The 21056-nt window shown below is 39.2% G+C and overlaps 1 protein-coding gene across 2 annotated transcripts in view; it reads right to left on the reverse strand.

Moving 5' to 3' along the window:
- CPED1 (cadherin like and PC-esterase domain containing 1) overlaps positions 1 to 21056 on the reverse strand; it is a 152506-nt gene that overhangs the window by 86594 nt on the left and 44856 nt on the right. Inside the window, exons 2-5 of one of the 2 annotated variants that reach the window (XM_059471506.1) lie at positions 15554 to 15585; positions 13704 to 13860; positions 11999 to 12164; positions 592 to 734 (exon numbers count right to left, since the gene is read on the reverse strand). In XM_059471506.1, coding sequence (XP_059327489.1) covers positions 592 to 734; positions 11999 to 12164; positions 13704 to 13860; positions 15554 to 15563 — 476 coding nt within the window. In that variant the 5' untranslated portion in view covers positions 15564 to 15585. The remainder of the gene's footprint in view (positions 1 to 591; positions 735 to 11998; positions 12165 to 13703; positions 13861 to 15553; positions 15586 to 21056) is intronic. The other variant, XM_059471505.1, reaches the window with a different exon arrangement.

The raw sequence follows: 21056 nt of genomic DNA on the forward strand, positions 1-21056 counted from the left end.
TTATCATAAAAATGTCAGAGATGGGACATAACGTACATAAAACAAATAATAATTTTATTTAGTAAAAATATTACATAATTGAGGTTGATTTATGTGTAAGAATTATAACACTAATAGTGATTACACACAGAAATGTGACTGTGGGTGCCTATATTTCATAGCATACACTTTATAAAGCGTTTTACAGTGTCTCTTGTTAAGATTGCTTGCTAGAGCCAGCTCTGAACAATCTGGGCTACTCTAGCATTAAATACTTGACATATGACAGAATGCTCACTGAAAGGAAATACAGCTTCATGTATGTTAGGACTAGCCCAATTGCAAGTGATTTCTGTTCATTTGTGCTGCCCAAAACACTTCATTAGGACAGCATCTGGTCCTAAGTATTTATCAGAACCTTTTCACAAACTAGAAACATTGGGGATATTGAAGAGTTGTACTCCTTAAACACAGCATGTCCTTACTTTATAAAGAAGTATGAAATAGATGGGAAATTTTTATTTTAAGATATTTGTATCTTCTGCAATTTTTATTCTGTTCTAAGGAGCTATCTTGACACTAGCATTACAATGACTACTGCAATTCACTTACTGATTGAAAGAATTTGGTCCTGAGGCAGATGATTTGCTGAAGACCTCAGTTATAAGTAGAAGTTTGTTTATAGCCTCCTTCATGTTGTTGAAGGCTTGTTGGGGAGAACTGTTTCTGAAGAATATCTCAAAAAACCTTTGCAGCTGTGAAAGAGAATACATATATTTTTGAGCAGTTACAGTGCTTAAAACCATAAATTAAAAGACTGCTAGAAATAAAAATTGCCTTGTAATATCATCTTCAATTCTTATTCATTTGCACAATGAAGTGGAATGAAAAGCTCCAACACACCACACTAATAGAGAATGACATTTTCTTTACAAATAAGTATATCAGAAACAAAATCTGTACAAATGGTTTTAAAAATATTGCTCAGAATCTATGCTTACTTTGATAAAACCTTTTGCTGACACTGGTTATAGGCAAAAAACCTCAAAACACCACTTGAATCTTCACCAGTGGGTAATAGCAAACTCAAAGTAAAAGCCTTCTCTTTTCCTAACATACTGTGCCAAGGGCTGTCCCACTGGACCTTGACTACACATCCTTACCCCCAGTCAAGAAGCTTTAAACAGAGTATAGAAGAAAGATGCTGGGAAAATGATCAGCCACTGCAGCCCGTATTTGGACCAAACTCTGCATATTCTGTGGTTTTCAGACTCATGAATCCTCCCTATGGCATATTTACTGACCTGCTGTCAGTAAATGTAATATTTACGGACAGTCCTGTCCTCAGGTGCTTTCATCACTCATGCAAATTCACCCTGATCATCACTTCAGATAGAGATTCCAGGAAACAACTGGAGCAGCACAGAGACCCAGTGAAGAGTGGGACATAGGCAGGTTTTGTAGTGTCAGAGTGCTTGGTGCTAAGAAAGGGGCTGACTTTGAACCATATTTCCATTAGAGTTATCATTGGGCTGAGTGTAGCCTCTGCCCTATCATCCAGGCATTTAACAAAGATGCTGAACAGGAACAGACCCAGTAAGGATCTCTGCATACAACGCTAGTTCCTGGTGATGTGCTATGACGTGCTGACACGAGAACTTAGAGCATTCTTCTCTATACCCTAGTCCACAGTATTTTCTAGAAAGTTTTGGAATCTTCCCTTCTGAGTATAAATACTTTCAAGCACACTGGTCTGCACTGGCACAGATTAATGGCTTTTGGTTTCTTCAGGTAGCATATTGTAGTTAAATGTAATAGGCACTTTTCAATTTCCTTTTTAAAAATACTGTAACATTGCTTACAGCCAGCCATGGGAGATTGATGCAGCTAACATTGATCCTCCTTTGCTTTTGCTCTCTTCGGTTTCACTAACTCCATCCAGTTGTGCTGGTAAATAATTGAAGAGTAGGAATTTGGTCTGTTTGCCTTCCTGTTCTTATCACCTCTGTTTTTATTTCAACAAGTGATTGCCTTGCCAAGTTTTATTGACTAAAAGAATGGTGACCCATGCACAGATCTGTGCTGAAGGTATATAGTGCCTGTGACTTTATTTTGTCTTTTCAGTAAAGCTATTTGAAATGCCAGTAGGGAAAAAATGACAACAACATACATGCCTGAAGTTATAAAATTAAACTTGTGACTGCAGGAAGTGGTGCAGCAAAGGTTGCATGCATAGCCTCAACTCTCTTTTTTTTATATTTGCTTGATGCTGATATCTTGAATTAAATCACACTGTATTTCTACACTGTAGAATGTTTTTCATGTCTACTGCAGTTCCATGAGCCTATGGAGCAAAGGAGCCTCAGATGCATTATTTAGAGATTATACAGCTCCTCACATCACAGTCTATTTCATCTCCAAAACAGGCTGAGAAGGAGTCCTTTTTCCCCAAAGCCTAAGACCACCAAAGCTGTGTTTCTCCCACAGAGTGGTACAAAGATTAAGAACAAGAAGCTCCACATTTTTCAGATCAGTTCTGATTCAGATGCATCTCCAAGGGAAATTGTTCCACTTTAGTTCCTTGTTCAGGACAAAACTAGTTAATTAAACTGTTCATGTGAATAAAGAAAAAATGAAGGCTCATCTCACCAAGGTGGTTAGTTCTTTGATCAGGACAAACACAGTTAATTAAACTGTTCATGTTAAAAAAGTTTAAAAATTAAAATGAAGGCCCATCTCATCAAGGTGGCTCTTCAGCTGAATTTTGTAATTATTTCCAGCACCTCTGCCACATTCTGCACACAACTTACGTTCCCACTACTGTGGCTTGCACAGAGTAACTAACTTACTAAATTCACAGTGGGTATTGAAGGACTAAGTAAGATGTGCTATTGTGCTGCACAGGGAGCATAAGGAGTTGAAGAGTTTAATAAAGAGAGATGGGGATTAGTGGAAGGAAGAGCAAGAGTGCCATTAGCTCATCTGCTCTCTCACCATCAATCAGTTTCCAAGTACGTAAACACAAAGGATATGTAATGCATACATTTCTAGTAACAATTGATGAAGACAGGCTGGCTTGCCCTACTGGTACTCAGAGCATGCTGATGGCTATTATTAGTCAACTGTTGCCATCAAAACAGGCATTAAAATAAAACTGGCATCTCCAAGAAACGGCATTATAGTTGCAGCTCTCCTTAGCCAGCCTAGAAAAGAAACATTGCTCAACAGGTTCTCATTAGAGGATATCAGGTTTTAAACCAATGTTTATTCTATGCCAATGGCTGAAAATAAATATTTAGGCAGCCTGGTTCAGGACCAATAGAGATGAGATGAATACTTCAGGTTAAATTCCAATTCATTAAAAAATCCTATTTAAAGAAGTTCAGATTAGATTTGACTTCAACAGATTCCACATGATTTACAGCAATAGATAGGAAAAATTTAAAGTGTATGGGTTAAGGCTGATAATGTGTGAAAATCTGCAGCAACCTCAGGTTCTTCTGAGTGAATAAAAGTATATCAATATCTGTGTTCAACTGCAAAATACTAAAGAGCTGAAGGTTTCTTCAAGTGACCACCACTGATGCTGATCCTCTGCCTTTCAGAGGAAACAGACTGCCTGTCCAGCAAAATGCACCCTCACCATTGACAGAGTGAGATTAACAGAAGCCTCGAACAATTTAAAGAGGACAGAGTAGGAAATACTGCTGGCAATTACAGGAACCTATTCTGGGAGAAAGCTGACCTCTGGCTGGCCAATTTTTAAGCAGAGGAACAGGGTTTAAATTTTAGTAGGCTGCAAGACTAAATGCAGACATGCATATTTATTTTATACCATGACACCATTATATACAGAACTGCAAGATTTCTCAGAAGCTGAAGGTCTTCACCCAAATGCTGGACTCCTACAGGTGGAGGTATGTTCCAAATATTTATGTAATGCCTTACAGAAGTGTGCAAATGCAGTCAAGTTACCTGGATCAAGTACACATTTTCTGTAAAGGCAGAATGAATTAGAAATAATCTTCAAATTAATTTAAACTCATTGACCTTTCACTGCCCAATAAATTCTTGCTTTAGGAAAAGCCACTGGGGGAAAAAAAAAGGCCAACTCAATATTAATTTTATGATGCTTTTTCTTTTACCCATTTTGACATCTAGTTTTTAAAATCTGCAGTCATTAAAAGTAGCCTTATAATCTCAATGACAGAGATCCCTCTGGCTCCTCAAAAATACACTGAATCATCAGGTAAAGGTCGGACACATTGAAAAAAGGCAATTTAATTGACAAAGGAATTCTGATTTGCAGACTTCATGCATAGAGCCATGGGGCCTGAAGAGTGGAAGAGTGTGGCACTCACTGGATGAAAGTTATGATGACTGTAGTAATTCCCTCAAGAAGATTTTCCTCTGGCAATTTTTCTGCAAATTAATTTCTCAGGAGAGCTGCTGGGGCAGCCTGGGGCAGTTACCTGAATGGTCATCTGAGGATTGCCTTGAGAAAGAGTATAAAACCAAACTGTAGTGATCTTTCTGAGATTGCCTTCTAGCTCAATCCTAAACAATCTTACCTCCTGATGAAACAAACAAGAAAGATTTTCCTTAACTAATATTGGGAATGGCCATAAAATCAAACTTAGAATACCTTCCTTTACTGACTGCACTACTTAGCTCTCTGCTGATTGTGACAGGTGCTCAGAGACACAGCTCACATGAAGAAAATTCTCTCAGGTGCCAATATTGCAGAGGAATCCCACACTACAAGACTGCACAGATTATGTCTATGTACAAGCTACATGTCTAAGTTCCCTTTACACCTCACTGCAGCACACAGATGCTTGAAGAGCATAATTTACGGCATCCTAAAGCAGATGTCTCAAAACAGTGACATTAATTGCAATCTGAAACTGCTTGGTTCCCCTGGAGAATGTAAGTGAGACACTGAAGACAGACACAAGATCTATCACTGGAGTGCTCACACAGCCTTCCCATGGACACCACCACCTGTGTACCTGGAGTATGCAGAACTGTCTGGGATGATGTTTGACCAAATTTAACCATGATACAGAGGAATGTGACCATCAGCAAGGTTAAACAGTAACCAGGAAATTACAAAGTGACTTTTGGAACAAAGTAGTCAGCTTGGAAAATAACAGAAAAGGAGCAGGAAAATTTGCAGCAGCAGAAAGTGGAAGAGTGGAGAAAGCAGTGGTGGAGAAAGCAGCAGCCAAAACCTGGTCAGGCACTGCCACAAATCAGCCTGCTAGCACCACAGCTTCTGCCTAGACTTCAGGGAATACTGGGATGTAAGGATGGGCACAGGTCCTGCATGGGTACATGTGAAATGGGCACCCACAGAGCAGGGCCCCCACTTCTACAAGCAGAGGTGCAGAAAGAAGGGAGAGCAGCACTGTGTCTAACCTGTGTTGCCTGTGAGATAGAGGCTGGATAAACATGGGTGAATGAGCAGATGCCACCAGAGCATCAGAGAGCATTTACAGAAGGATGTTTAGAAATGTGCAATGTTCAATGAAGTGTTTTAAGTGCCTGGTATAATGATTTATCTCTTCTGTTACTGAAACTGATAGAAGGTATATTATAATTAGTGGCTGCCAGTTGATTGTATATCATCAGTTAGAAACTTCTGGGTTTGGTTAGACAATGTGAACTCCTACATTCTTTCCTGCAACAGTAACTCCCATTTGGGGGCATGGATGAGCTCTGAACCTACCTCAGAGGCAAAGAGGTAGAAGAAAAGAGACCACTACTGAGTAATTCAATGCAATTTTGAGGTTTACATTTTAGCATTTAGAACATCCTACTTTACAGTATTCATGTGAATCGATTTTGAAAACGATTACTGGTTCCTAGTAGTAGCCTTCAAAATGATATGGCAGACAAAGTTATCAGGGTAAGAGCTGAAAGTAAGGTTTATGTCTGAGGAGTGAAATTTCTGGTTTCCAATTTACTCTTTTTGAAGTAGCAAAGGGCATACTCTCTAGATTGTTCTGCTGTGCACTGGAGCTGTTGCACTCCCTCTGATCAGCTGGATCTTCAGGCTCTCAATGTCTTACAGTAATTGCCTCTTCTTGAAAATAGCTTGAATAAATTCAATAAATCTCTAAAACTTTCAACTTAGGCTCTATTCTATCAGTTCACTTTTGAACATTCACTCTTTTTACTGAGTCTATCTTTGGTGAAATTTCTTCACCAGGTCCAAATAGTTTTGGGCGTAGGTAGTTGTTCATAGGTATAAAAATACTGGTTTACACAAAAACAAGAATCTCCTTGATTATATGTACGGAAGCATGTAGATATCTGAGATGTCTGCAAGAATAAAAACTAATTCCACACAGAAGGCCAAGAAGAAGCATACTTAGTAATGAAGCAATTTCATATATTGTCTGCTACCACAGGTGGACCTTTCTGCTGACCAGAGCATATAAAAATAATCAAAGGCCATGTAATGGGAGAAAAATGTACCCATGAATCAGGTACCAATGCTTCCAGAATAAAACACAGAGAAAACAGTTCAGTAATTTATCATAAGTTTATTGCATTAGCTTCAGGTAGATCTGTTTATTCCACTCCTGATTTATGTTAGAATGTACCCTTTCTCTGCAGCTTTAACAGGGCACTTGATGCAAGGGAAAATCACATTAGTGTCCAACTATTTTTTACAGTAGATTTCCCAGTTCTGTATATATTTTTCATTATGTATGATTTTTAGAAAGATGATATTAAATTGTCCAGAAAAAAAAATATTCAGAAAAAGCCCCAACATCTTGCCCCTTAACACTTTCATAACTTAATTACGTGGAGAAGAAAAGGCCATCTGAGAAAGGTTCCTTTTCTCTAGAACTCGTTGCTCCTAAGACTAAGTCCAAAAGCAAAAAGCCAGTCACCAGCTTCAGCAACCATGAAATTAGGCTTTTTGACTGAGTCTGAACTAAGAATGGTTTCCCAATTCAGCTCTGACTTATTAGTGGGAATGTAAAGGTGATTTACTAACAGTGTTTCCAGGTTGCTGTGAGGACCAAAAGTGTATCATCCTGACTGAGGGAAGCTGGAACTCAGAAAAAGGAAGAATGAGAAGAGTCAGGGTAGTAGGAGGCAAGTCTAGGAAAGCTGGAAGCCAGAGAAGGGTATGCTTACAGAGCTGACTGGAATGAACAGCCAAGGCAAGAGGATATGTGAACTAGAAAAACACCAGACAGCTAAGGGCCAGGATAATAGTGGAAAAACTTATGACATATCCACATGTTGTAAAGGACATTTAGTCTCAAGCTCTTACTTAGCTACATAGGGATGTTCAGAATGAGAATAGCAGAAAAAAACTCCAGAAAGAATTTTGTTTGTGCACTGCATGACAGGTTGACATAGATGAAGAAGACAAAGAAGGATTTCTTATTCTTTCTTTTAAGATGATAATTAAGGATATGAAATCAAGTCATATTTGACTTTGCTTAAATTTTAAAGCAAACAAATACTCCTTCTCAAGTGACACGTAAATAATCTGTACAGTATCACTGCTTGAAGACATTGCTAAGACCAAAAGCATTCATGAATTTAAAAATCTAGTAGAAAATTGCATGCATAACAGCCCACTGGAGCTTATTAAGCATCAAGACATACATTCTACTTCCAGTTTTGTGTTCCTAACCCCACAGGTTACCAGAAATAAATATAGTCTGCCTAGGGAGCACTACCACTTTATGTTTGTCCTGCTACAGAGATTCATGATGCTCTCTTGACTGCCACAAATGGAGTGTCATACTAAGCATGTCTTTGATCTCCCCAGTCCAGACTGACTTCCATTCTTACATGAGTGAAAAGAGAAATTATAGATACCATGAGGAAAGAAAACAGAGATGGCATTATATTATGTCCAGTCTCCCAGGAAGAAGAGCACCACAGCATTCTACAGAGCATAATAAGTGAATTTAATTTTAGTCCCAAGTAAACATGCAATCTAATTGATTAAGAATTAATGGTAATTTTTCTTTTGTGTTTGCTCCTGTAAGTGACAAGGAAGTGATATTAAATTAAAAAAAAAAAAAAATTAAAAAAAAAAAAACCACAAAAAAAAAAAAAAAAAACCACAAAAAAGTAAAATAAAGGAAAAAAAAATACCAAGCCTTTCTGCTGTTTTCAAGCATCTTGCTCTTTACCTGTATATATGTTTGCATTCTATCTCACGTTAAAAATGTGTGGGTGCTACTTCAAGTAGTACCAAAGTTGGGCACTTGAGGGCAATACTGTAACTTAATTTCCACCATGCTCGGCTCTAAGCCAGACTGCCACGTCATATTAAGAGATGGATTTCCTGTAAAGATGAGGGTCCAGTTTTATTTGCATGTATGCTAAGTAGAAAAAAATATTTCCTTACTCAAGTTTCCAAATGCTTAATACACAAAGAGAGTTTCAGTTGCAGTAATTCACACCACAGCAGACTAAACAGCAAACTGCTTTAATAAATTATACTTACTGCACTTCACAACTAGAAAATTACTTAAGAACAGAGTTTCATCTGAGCACATCAAGGGTTATGCAAGAACACCAGTCAAGGAACTCAAGTCCAGGAGGCACCTGTCTATTTTGGATGAGCAAAAGGATGATGAGCCATAGCAGGGGCCACGGGAAGTTGCTGACAGCACAGAAGAGCCTCCCCTGATGATGCAGGATGTGGTACCTCTGTCTAAAAAAGTGCATCCCTTCATAAAGCACTGGATCAGGTGAGGAAAGGTTAATGGCAGGGCAAAGGAAGAAGTTCTCACTGTGTTAAGCCTTGAAATAATTGATCATAAATTATGGATTTGCACACTGGCTTCTACAAAAGAAATAATTATTAGGGGTCAGCATTCTTCTTAATGAACATACATAAGGTCAATTAATACAAAAGCAATTATTGAATACATTGACAGAGACTCTTCCTTTAATTGGTACAATATGCGAAATACAAAGCTTCTATTTTATTAATAATTTTTCAACAAAGAGATAGTCTAAATAAGCAGTTTCCAGTCCTCCTCAAAGAAATTGGGCTATTACACAAGCCTCATATCTAAACATCAGTGTGACAGAAAGCCATTCTCTCCCCTGCATCTCTTGCATCTTCCCATGCTGGGCCCAAATTTGGAATTGCACTTTTGTTACCCTTTGACTGCACACAAAATCCTTATGCCAGCTCAGGATTTACCTTCTTTTGCTTTCTGAAATGAAATACTAAAATATGTATAATCCAGAGAAAATCTGGCAGCTGGTGAGCAAAACACACTTGAACTCTTCCTGAACTGCCATTTGACCAATGCTTATTCAAGAAATCATTCTGAAGTCATGCCACTATGACTATAAAAAGCAAATATGCATTGCAAAAAATAATTTACCATAGTTTACTAACAAAAAGGCAGTGGAGAATGCAGTATTCTTTTATGAAACTCCTGTTTTTTCTTTACACAGTTTCTCTCAATTATTGATATTATATACCTACCCCATCTCCAGGGTTTTTTTAAATCTCTTTCATATATCCCACATTCTAGTAACTCCTAGCAACCATAAGGCATTGTTGTACATGGGAGATCAAATTTTAACATACTGAATTTGTGACAGCATAACTAAGTTAACCACAAATGTGGATGAATTTCTCATTAAAACTGTTGTAATTATACTGGCATGAGAAAATATTTCCTGACCAGAGGTCTATAGACACTGAGGAGATCTCTAAATTATGGTACAACATTACTGAATGCAGATAATCAAAATGATTCTCATCTCTGCATTAAAAAAAATACAAAATTAAACAAAACAAAATGAAATTAAACAAAACAAAACAAAACAAACTCAGTCTGTTGTGGAAAAACACTGGCAAATTTTTCCAGACCAGTCTCCCCTCTAGGCGTGTTGAGTACCCAGTGAGTATTCTGTCAAGCAGTGGAAAAACAAGTCTTGGAGATTCTGTCTTTGTAGACTATTGACAGGTTGAAGCTTCAAAACGTGGCAATTTCCATCCTATACAATAGAGCTGGCAGAAACTTGAAGCTTAGGAGCTTTCAGCACCAGGCTCCTTGGCTGGTACAAGCATGCATCGCTCCACTGGCTACTTTGGGAGAGATGACTCTGCTGACATTGTATGTCACACTGGAAGGTGATGAAGGGCTCAATGAAGTTTTTGAGAAACTTGACAAAATCTCTTAACAAAGTATATCAATGGCTGAATTTGCCTTTTCCCAAGTATTTTCTGGTGGGTGACCTGCCTGTTCACTCTGCATCAAGCACAGACTCTCTACATGATTTTTCCAGCAGTGTTTCCTAGCCACTCTATGAAATCCCAGTGTCTCTCTTCTGGAAGCTCCCCACGTTCTTTACAGGGCACACTGTGCTGAGAGGCAGCCTTACACACCCCATTTTCCATTATTTTGTTAATTTGCATTTCAATGTCCACATCATTACAAATGCGCTTTCTTTCACAAGTGCCTATCTTTTGTGTATTTTTCACAATTTTGATGAGTTTGTCTGAAGCTATGGGAAGGCATAATGCCACAACAGCAGTAAACAGATTGGAACAACTGTAGATGCACTGCTACTTCCATCTATCATCTTTATTGCTTCTTCAGCTGCCAAAGTGCTCTGCAAATGGTGGCTGGAACTCTGTTCAGCAGACTTCCCTCAGTGGGAATTGTTTTCCAGAGCCATATAACAATTACTAATGACTACTAGCCTTTAAAGTAGTCCCTTCTTCAGCTGCAACAGTGGTGCTGCTGTATATTGTGCTATTTTAATAAAAATAAACCAAAACTGAATACCAGGGTTTGAAAGCAAGTGACCATTACTCTTCATAAATGTAAATGGAGGAAAATACATGCCAAAGTAATATATCTCCATGGGCTTCCATAGCTTAAGTGGGGGGAAGAGAGAAGTTGATTCAACTCACCTAGTTTTGGCAATCCAGAATTTGGCATGTTCTCTAAGAATGTCATAGCCCATAGAAGGAAGCAAACACTTTCACAAGGAAACTCATTCCAAAACTGGTGTCTAAATTAAGTGGGATGATTTGTCCTCTAGAGGTGTCTGTTTCTCCAATGACTAGAATTAGATAATGAGCTTTAAACTAGTCACTCCACTTGGCAAGAGCTAAAATTGTAGAACCAAATGGCTGATACCATCAGCAGTCCTGACAGTGATACCACAGTGATATCAGAGTGATCCAAAACCATGACCTGCTCCTACCCCAAGAAGGCTACATGGCCAAAGCACACCCATCCTTTAAGAGCTGCTGCAGGAGTTCATGTGTGCAACCTCAAGAAATCACTGCCACATTTGGACCTTAATTCTTCAAAAGGGAAGAAGCAGCAGCACAACTGTAGCTTCTTCATAAAGAGCTTATGTGTTACAAGCACAGTCCCTGCTAGAAGAAGAAAGGAATGCGAAGGCATATTTGCTGAGCAAGCAAGATGTGGAGTGAGAGGGGTATCTCCATGCACTTGCAGAATTAATCTAAGTTGCATATGCAATATCCTTCTTCATAAAATTGAGACCATGGGGGAACCACACTATCCATGGTATACTTGTATACTTCCTTCCCCTTATTTAGAAGTACCCCGACCCTCCCCTAGTCTGTTTTACTGCACCTAAAAATGAAATCTAAACAAACTCTTTTAAATATTACACTTCCCTTTTCACAACACTGTCAATATCCCAGCAAAAGTTGCTACTGCGTGGCAGCACCCACACTGCTGTGCTTTAGAGAAAACTCTGACCTTGCAACTGCTGTCAAATGTGACCAATAAAAATGGGCTTGGACACCTGCAAATCCCAGGGCCCCTGTGCATGGGGCAATGCTTTTCTGCTTCATGAAGCAAACCCCTCTTGTTCTGAGAAATGAAAACTGCACATTAGAAGAATATTCACTGTAGGCTGTGGGCTGCTAATAAAGAAGGAATAAAAGAGAAGAAAAGTATTCTCTAGTTTTCTGTCTATGTACTTTGCTTGAAAGATGGAAAACTGAGGAAATTAAATGTTTTACCTTTATGGTAAAATGCTTCTTCTTGGGTGGATGCCAGACAGTGGTGGTTGAATGAATGAATGCCCGCAGAGGTGTTAAGGATGTCACAAGCACATATGCTTTGATGATTACAGAAAAGTCCTGAGCTTTAAGGACATCCTTGTGGTCTGATGTTGATACTTGATTCCTGGGAAGTAATAAAAAATATGTATCATTAATACAGTTCTTCTGTAAATGAGCTATAAGAAAATAATGAAATAGTGAAATTAGTGGAAATAGGAAATTAGTCCTTTTTCCCCCAAGTTATGCAATACAGTAGGTTAAATCAAGTAGGCTAGAACAAAGCTTTACAACAAGTAGTTTTACTGATTTCAGCATTTTCAACTCTTAGTTTCCAAACATGGGAAGCAACTATATTTGGAGGGAGTGATGTTTGAGAATACATATGGGTAACTGCACTGTGGGAATAATTAAGCATTACAAATCCAGGCTATTCAGAGTGAATTATTAAATCAAGATTAAATTAAACACTAAAGAAATCCAATCATGTTAAATAACAGAAATGCATAGTGAAGGTACTCTATTTAATGCTGATTTGTAGTGAATTCAGAAGAACATCCCCACCAAACCCTATGGTAAAGACTGCACTATTGTCAGCCCTTTCTTCTGTAATAAAGGAACAGAAACATGTGGTGCTGCATACTTCCCCTAATGAAAGCCATATACAATCATTCCAAATATTATGAAAGACTAGGATACCTAGAAATAACCTATAACAAATCATTTAAACCTAAGAATTCTGCAAGCAACTTTGTTTAAAAAGTGATGCAGCTCTCTAAAAACTGGCCTACAGCTTCCTTAGTGCACACAGTCAGCCATAGAAAAAGAATAGAAAAAAAGCAAACCCAAGAAAAAAACCCTGTCATTTAAAAGCTCATTACTTGGGGAAATCTGAGCTACACTTGTGCATATTCACAATGTGCATATTCACATTATTAATCTGTCTGTTAAAATCTCTGAGCATCAATTTACCTCATAGAAAATTCAATGGGAAGATGACTATAGAAATTATGGGTCTCCATGACTGATTACTGGTAAAAGACAAGGGGCTCTTCTTCCATTTCTGTGTAATTTTTGGCAATATGTGGCCTTTCCAGACGTCAACTTTGTTATCTGTTAAGTAAGTCTAATAACATCTATCTTAAAGAGAAATTTTTCTCCCCTCTGCAGAATAGCAGATCCTCAGAACATAAAATTTGTGAAATAGTGTGATGTAGGAAACAGCACTTGATAACAGACAAATTATCAAATACTTCTTGGTTCTTCACCTTAAGGGGGATCTCTGTGCAAAGGACTGTGTCTGTGGTAGGGGCAAAGCAGGGATTGGAGCAGGAAAAAGCTCAGCCACCATGAGACCTAAAGGTTCAGGGGTGTCTCTGGGTCTGTATTTATTTGTCGAGGTGTTTCAATGCCTCAAGACTCAGATGTTTATACCCAAAACATGTGCAAACTTGGCTAATACAGAAAGAAATATTCTGCAAGTATGAGATGCAATACATCCAAGTGCAGAACACAGAAAGAAACATTCTGCAAGTATGAGATGCAATACATCCAAGTGCTCCATCTGCTGTGGTCTCCTCTTTTGCTGCATTCTGTGTCCTTGACTCCCAAATAACTTCATGCTGAAGCACTGGCAGTTTCTGAGGGTGGGTCATCATTAACTTACAGCTTTGTGCTCATGCTCTGCTTCCACCAGTGCTGCAGATGGGAGGCACGTGCCTGCTCAGTGACTGTGCCGCCCTGGGACACATTTCGTGTGGTGCTGGCCCTTGACAGTCCAGGCTGGCCAGAACAGTCTGGGGTCACAAGTGGGAGCTGCAGGTCTGAAAAAGTACCAGAGGGATGAGAAGGAAGTCAGCAGAGCATTGAAATCAGGGGTGGTCTCCTGCTGCTAAGGATTAAACTATAAAACACAACAGAGAAAAGCTACCAACATCAGATGAAAATGTACAATAACAAATGCTGAGACAATAAATATTTTTGGATCTGCTTCACCCCAACCAAGCACCCCCTTCCAGCTGCAAGCTGCAGCATGAAAGGCTTAGCTGCCACTCCCACTTCAGAGGCAAGTGCAGCAATACTGCATACAAAAAGCACCCCCTTTTTCCTTCTTACAAAAACCTGAAACACTTGATTTCCAAATATAGAATAGCAAAAGTTGCTTCCTCATGGAGCACTAATTACAATTAATGGGGATAAGAAATCTCTTTGAATAAGGACCAAGGGACTTGGCTACTGTAATAACATAGATCAGTAAATAAGCTCACATCCTTGTTTCTGTGTTCACCACTAAGGCTACAATTTGCAGGTACTGAAACCTATGGGAGTCTTAGTTCTGCCACCAAACACAGTGGGAGCAGGACTGATGTACCACAGTTCTCAGGCTTATTGAGGCATGTGACTATTAATAGTAATCAAAATATTGTGATGTGAGATCAGTCAAGGGGTGGCATGTATTTTCTGCTTTTATTGTGCTTGATAAAAAGGCACAAAACCCTTCTGTTGTGCCATTATTTCATGTAGGGTAGTATTTATTAATTCTAACACACCTCACATTTCAAGTTCTTAAGTAATGGTCAGGAAAAATCAAGCTGTTCAAATTATTCCCAAACCTTATTGCTTTTCTTTTTATTGACATACTGCATTGTGCTATGGTATGAATGTATTTGTAGAGCTTCTTTTCTAAAGCATGCACTCTCAACCTTGGTACATGAAATGAAAAATAAACCTGAAGCTGCGTTCCTGGTGATGAGCTGTAAATAGACATTTAAAGAAAAAAACTATTCATCTACTCATTTTCCTATTAAAATGTGATTGTCTGTATTTATTGGCTGTTCATCAGATCAGCTCAGCTCAACCTTCCAGTCTCAACTGAGATCTAGAATTAATCTGGTCCTCTGCCTTACATGCACCATTCAGCAGGATTAAAAAATAATCAAAACCAGGCAGTTATTTAATAAAGCACATCATGCTCAAATGATATCCACACTGACATCTTTCTGTTGTGTTATGCATTACAACTGATTGGAACTTTGCAAGTGACTACCTGGTTTTTGATGCACAGTGACAAAAGCAGACTGCTCTGCCTACTTGACTGTGTAGGGACTACAGGAGGAAGACAGTAAACTCTCATTAAGTAATTTATTTAGCAGACTTATTTCTGAATATGTATAGGAACCAGAACTGCAAAATCAAGTTGTATTTTTTTCCATATCTGACTTGATGTAAAGACAAAAGGGCATTTTAGTATGGCAATTTCTACCCTGTAGATAGACGCATTTCACCATGGTAATTAGCAATGGTTCCACGTAACTATTCCTAAGCATCACTTCAGCCATTTAAAAGAAAGTAAACATTTTACTGAAAATAACAACATGGCAGAGAAGGGCTGTACAGGTCATAACTCAATGACAAGTGTTTTTTCCTTTTAAAAACATGTTTCTAATTGTGTTGCTAAAACAACAAGTAACAACTTACAAGACAGAGATTGTAAATAATGAGATGAGGTTTCTGTACCTGTATTCATCCCTCTTAAATTAGAGTTTTAGCTGTTTCAGGGAAAGAAAAAAGATTAGTTTGACATTAATTCATTTGTTACAATGCAGCGGACCATTTCCTGGAGCTGGATATACCAAATTAAAACAAGTGTGTAGGGAGAGATGAAAAACAAAACTTTTCTCAAAGTCTCAAGCTACAGGGTAGAAGATCCTTAGCATTGCCCTAAGGCATTGCAAAATGCCTCAACTTAAGAAAAATAAAAAACCAAATAAACCCCAACCAGACTCCCCCCCAAAAAAACCCCAAACAAACAAAACCAACAACAACAAAAAACCAAAACAATAAAAAACCCACAAACAAACAAAAAAAATCAGCTGCCATGTCTTAAGAAAGAGAAGGTTAAACAAACTTCAGAGTGCTGATGATTAGCATTGAAAACTAAAAAAGGGCAATGCTCATAAATGATGCCTCTTTTACAGAGCATGTTTGTATGGTGCCTTACATCCCTTTATTGGTTTTGTGTTGGCATTCCCCTGGGAGACAGCCCATCACACGGGGGCTCTAAGAGGTGAGACTGTCACCAGGTGCTCACTCCTTTGAGATGCCTCAGAGCACTTCCACCATCAGGCAGAGTCAAGAGGGAGTGACAGTCCCTCACTTTGGTAAATCTACTCCTCGTGATCAATGAACACAATTACCATAATAATAGAGACATCAGTAGTGCTGAACTGAGCACACTCAGCTGCATCAGTTCTCATGGCAACTCTTCACCTGCTCCTGCACTCAAAAGCAGTAACAGTGTTTATTAGAGCTGTGTATTTGTTAATCAACTTTATCATCAATGAAAATTAGCCTGCAGTGCCTTTACTGTTTGCAGTAATTGCCATGTTTTTCCATCTTGAAATCACTCTACAAGCTGTTGTTAATTAAGCAGTCCTCTTGAAGTCAGTAAACAACATCAACATTTTATAATGAAACAGGTGAAGCAGGCTCAGTGGTTGAGGTGTCAGGCACCTTGGAAAATCAAGTTAGAAAGAGTCCCAGCATCCTAATACCATGTCCAGACTACATCCCCTATTTCAAAAATCCAAATCTCATTATTTGTAATTTGTAAACAATAATTTTTGTAGTGGAGTCTAAAGAGCAAAGAAAAAAAAACAAAAGAAGATAATTTTTCTTTTTACAGTGGCTATGCAGGAATGGAAATGCTACACAAAGTGCTGTTTTCCTGAGGGCAACTACAGGCTTTGCCACAAGTACTTTTTGCTGCTGACATTTTTGATGCTCCAGTGTAAAGTAAGGACCTATGGCTGGATCTATGACCTGCTTTCACTTTGAAAAAAAACAGACCTTAATTTCCTTGAAATTCTGGCTTGAAGAAGGTTTCTGATGCTGACATCTCTGGAATGGTACCACTGAAAATACCAACAACACCACTTTACCTCTTCCTAGGGTGTTCAACATGAGGCCATGCTGATGAGTAAGGAGGCCACTTCATGTTCTCACCTGAATTCACACAATAACCACAGCAGCAGGTAAAACACAGACCTGAGGTATAAGAACAGCTGCATGGTACATGCAAAGAGGAGGCATAAAATCCACCAAAGCAAGTCAACACCTCTAGATCAAAAAAATGGAGCGGCTCTTTGTCACACACACTGGTGGCAGACACTATTCTGTCAACTGCAGTCTCTCAAGGTACAACAGTCAAACAGATCAGCTGACAGTGACAACTGACACCTAAAGCAGCAGCCTCACTGACATCTAATGAGGCCTTTCAAGTTTTTTACACAGCCATGACTTCTTGCTCCTTCTCCCCCACCTCTGGCTCACAAGTTATTTACTTGTCTTTGGCTCAGAGTTCTGAAGTGTAACAAGAGATTCAACACATACACAATAAAGAATAGCTGATTTAAGAATTACAACGTGTGGCTGAGCAAAACGTTTACCAATAGCTAGAAGTACATTTGGACAAATTAAGAATTCCTGGAGCAAAGCCAGGCTGCAGCCACCTGGACTGGTTGCAAATGTAAAATGTAAACCTGAAACACTTAGGTTAACACAAACATCTGGTGATCTGCAAAGGCAAGGAATTCAGCAGGAGAATACTCTACTGGTTGAACTAAGTAATGATTGATTGAAAGAAAAGGAAACAGAAGATGAATGAGAGCATATCTTCTTCTTTATCTTTCCTTCTATAGTATCCTTTGATGTTACAAGGAAGGTTATGATGTGGATTTAAAAATTAATTTCTTACTTTGTACAAGATCAAATAGACTATTTTTATGCACTTCAAACATGGAGCAAGGAATAATTAAGACTATTGTCTGTGAGAAAAAGGTCATTTTGTTTCTCAAGTGCCCATCAACTGTCAGATCTGTTACAAACATTGCAGGAACAATTAAGTCACCCTGGGAGCTTCTGGTTGTTTAATGAACCACAAAGCTAGAGATGGAATGAAATGCAACTGAAGTGCTGTGCTTTTTTCTGAGCCCAGCACATTGTTGATATCTTCCATAAAATGAAATTATAAACTCAGCACCTTTGTACTTGCAAGTACAAATTGCTTTTCTTTTTATCAGGAAAAGCATTGCTGTAGAATCTTAGAGTACATTGATGCCTGAAACTGTACAGCAGCCTTTCCATCTGCCTTATGGATGTCATCCTAGATTTTCATAGTGGTAGTCTCTTTCTAGCAGGAGCCTCAATTCTCTGACATGAAAAAAAAAAAGGCACCTCATGACATTTGCCAGCAGTTTCTACAGTATAATATTCAGGAACTACTGATAACAGGTCCTCTCTGTCAGCCTTGCAGGTTTGCATTCCAACAGGGCACCTCAGTGAGCCAGGAGAACTCCACATTGCATTCTGTTCTAGGATCATCCAATTTCCTTATTAGTATGGGCTGCTGGAGCACAAACAGCTTATCTGTGATACAGACCAGGCAACTTGTATTGCTACAACTGGTCCTCTTCTAGAATTTACAGCTGGGCAATTTTCCAGCCTCTGTAGGTAGAAAAGGTGTGTTTAACAGCTGAAAAGATTGCTCCATGTCAGGAGATGCCTAAAAAGCTTTCACAGATTTTTAGGCAGACTTCTGAGTTCTCCAGGACAAGGAATTTTGATCAAAATAAAGCCTAGTAACCTTTGGCTCAAGCAGGTACAGCAACCCACTCTAAGCTGCATAACTGTGAAAGCAATGAGCATTGAAAATGAATTTTTTTTCAATTTTTCAGTGTTCATTTTGGAGTATAGATGATTTCACTTGAACTACTGCCACTACATGCCTTGAGACTTGTCACAGAAAGCAGATTATTCCATTCAATTGCCTCCTGCTACCCATTTGATTTTTGGATTAAAAGATTGAAACAAAGGCTAGTAATTTACTATGGCTTACACATTATGCCCCGAGGTTTCTAAAGAAAGAAAGAGAACCTTTAGCACTCAGTTTTATGACCTATGCATTTAGAAAAGTGTGGCTGGGAAACTCAAAGTAGATGATGAATATTTGAAGGAAACTAGAAACACTAGGGGCAATCCTGGTCCCCAGTAAAGTCCTGGAAAAATCCGAATTGAGTTCACTGGAATTTGGTTTCTTGCTTGAAACTTAATATGTGATAGTCTTGATATGCATTTTGAGCTTTATTTGTGATGTCAACATTGATGCAAGTCCAATATCCTGCCTACTGCTGACTACTGATTCAGCTGCCCTTAAGAGCTTTTCACATTAAAAAATGCAGTGATCCCATCCCCTGTAATATACTTGATCTCAAAGCAACACACTCTGTATATTAAAGATGGAGAAATGTCAAACTATTTGTCATTTCTGGAAGTTTAAACTATCCTAAATAGGTTTAGTATTAAAAACAAAACAATTTTGTAGTAAAACAGATCTAGAGGTAAATTAATTTAAGCTGTGGGTTGAAATGCACTGAAATTCATTGTGAAGTTTCAAAATTAAAAAAGATAAAATTATAACAGTGCTACATTTGTACAATGCTGTCATGGTTTGACCCGGAAACAGGATTTCTGGGATGCTGTGGATGGGGCCAATGAGTGCTCAGATTTGAATATTGCCATCTGGCCCAACCACTGGGCATTGGATCCAGCTCTGAGAACACAGGGTAAAAGCAGGGCTCTCCCCCTGGCAGTTGCTCTTTGGGTTTCTGGCGGGAAGGAGTTGGGTCTCTCCCCCGGCCCAGTTGCTGCCTGGGCGGGGGCAGGGGAAAAGCCATGCGGCCCAGCCCGGGAGAGGTAGGCCTGCCCCCACAAGGGTGGAAGGAAGAAGTACAGAAATGCCGGGAAGCAATGGGCAGCCTGTTCCCCCCCTTGGAGACAGACAGACAGAGAGAGAGTGCAGCCTGGGTTTGTGGCCGTTACCTTGAAATTTGGTAAACATGTGCTGGCAGCAGGCAGCCCGGCTGAGGAGATGGGGCAGGGGTGGGTGCAGCCAGGAGTTCAGCCGCTTGGAGGAGTTTTTAACCCTTCTTGGACAATGAAAACCTTACAGAACATTAACCCTTCCTAGACGAGTGATGAAGGTCTGGACCAGAGAGAGAGAGAGTGAGAGATGTTGAAAGAATGGAGAAGATGGAGTGGCATTTTATGCTGGACTCTTTTGTGTAGCCATGGACGGAGCCATGTTTCCGTGTGATACAGAGACTGAGTCCAGGGGGAGAAATGTCCCAGTGCCAAAGAAGATTCAGTGTGGGTACCCCTTGGCCCCAGGGGGTATATAAAATATGGGGGGGACAGATGTCCCAAAGGTGAGATACTGTGCTTTTCTGGAACTGGACAAAGCATCCTTAAAAAGACAACCCTGGAAGCAGCCCTGATCCCTGTTGGGTGGTGAGAGCACCGGAACAAGGACGGAAAAGGCCACCACGACACACGGAAGGACTCCCTCTCCTCTTGAGGAACTGAAAGTTGAGCATTCTAAAGGGTGGTGCTGGACCCAGAACTGGTGATTTTGGAAGATGTATTGGGAATTTAGGGGGGAGGAGGAGGAGAGTGTTTTTGTGAGGTTTTCATCTTCCTTGTCTTTTTTTTTTCTTTTTCTTTTGTGCGTAGTTTAGTAATTGTTTTTGTAGTTTAGTTAATAAACTTTTCTTTTTTTCAAGTGAGAGCCTGCTTTGTTTGTTCCTGGTCAAAATCTCACAGCAGACACCAGAGAAAGTGTATTTTCATGGGGGCATTTGGCCTTGTGCCAGTGTCAAACTTTGACAAATGCTGTTTGTTTTTTCCTTTTAGAAACATCAGCAAATACTTCAGCTTCAGTTTAGATTAATCACTTATCATGTTTTTGGCCTCTCTGTTTTGGCAGGTGCATGAAAAACAGTATTTACAGTATTAAGTATAGTGTTTGTGTCTTCATTCCTAAAGCATCCTAAGAGTTAAAGTTAGAGGCGGGGGGCTTTTTTCCAGTATTTTTCAGAAGGGCTGCTTCTTCTGTGTGCACCCTTCATACTAGAACTTAATTACACAGATAAGCTATAAAACTTTGGAAAAAGCAACTCAGTGA

The sequence above is a fragment of the Ammospiza nelsoni genome, chromosome 5 (genome assembly GCF_027579445.1).
Source record: "Ammospiza nelsoni isolate bAmmNel1 chromosome 5, bAmmNel1.pri, whole genome shotgun sequence".
NCBI classification, from domain to species: Eukaryota; Metazoa; Chordata; class Aves; order Passeriformes; family Passerellidae; genus Ammospiza; species Ammospiza nelsoni.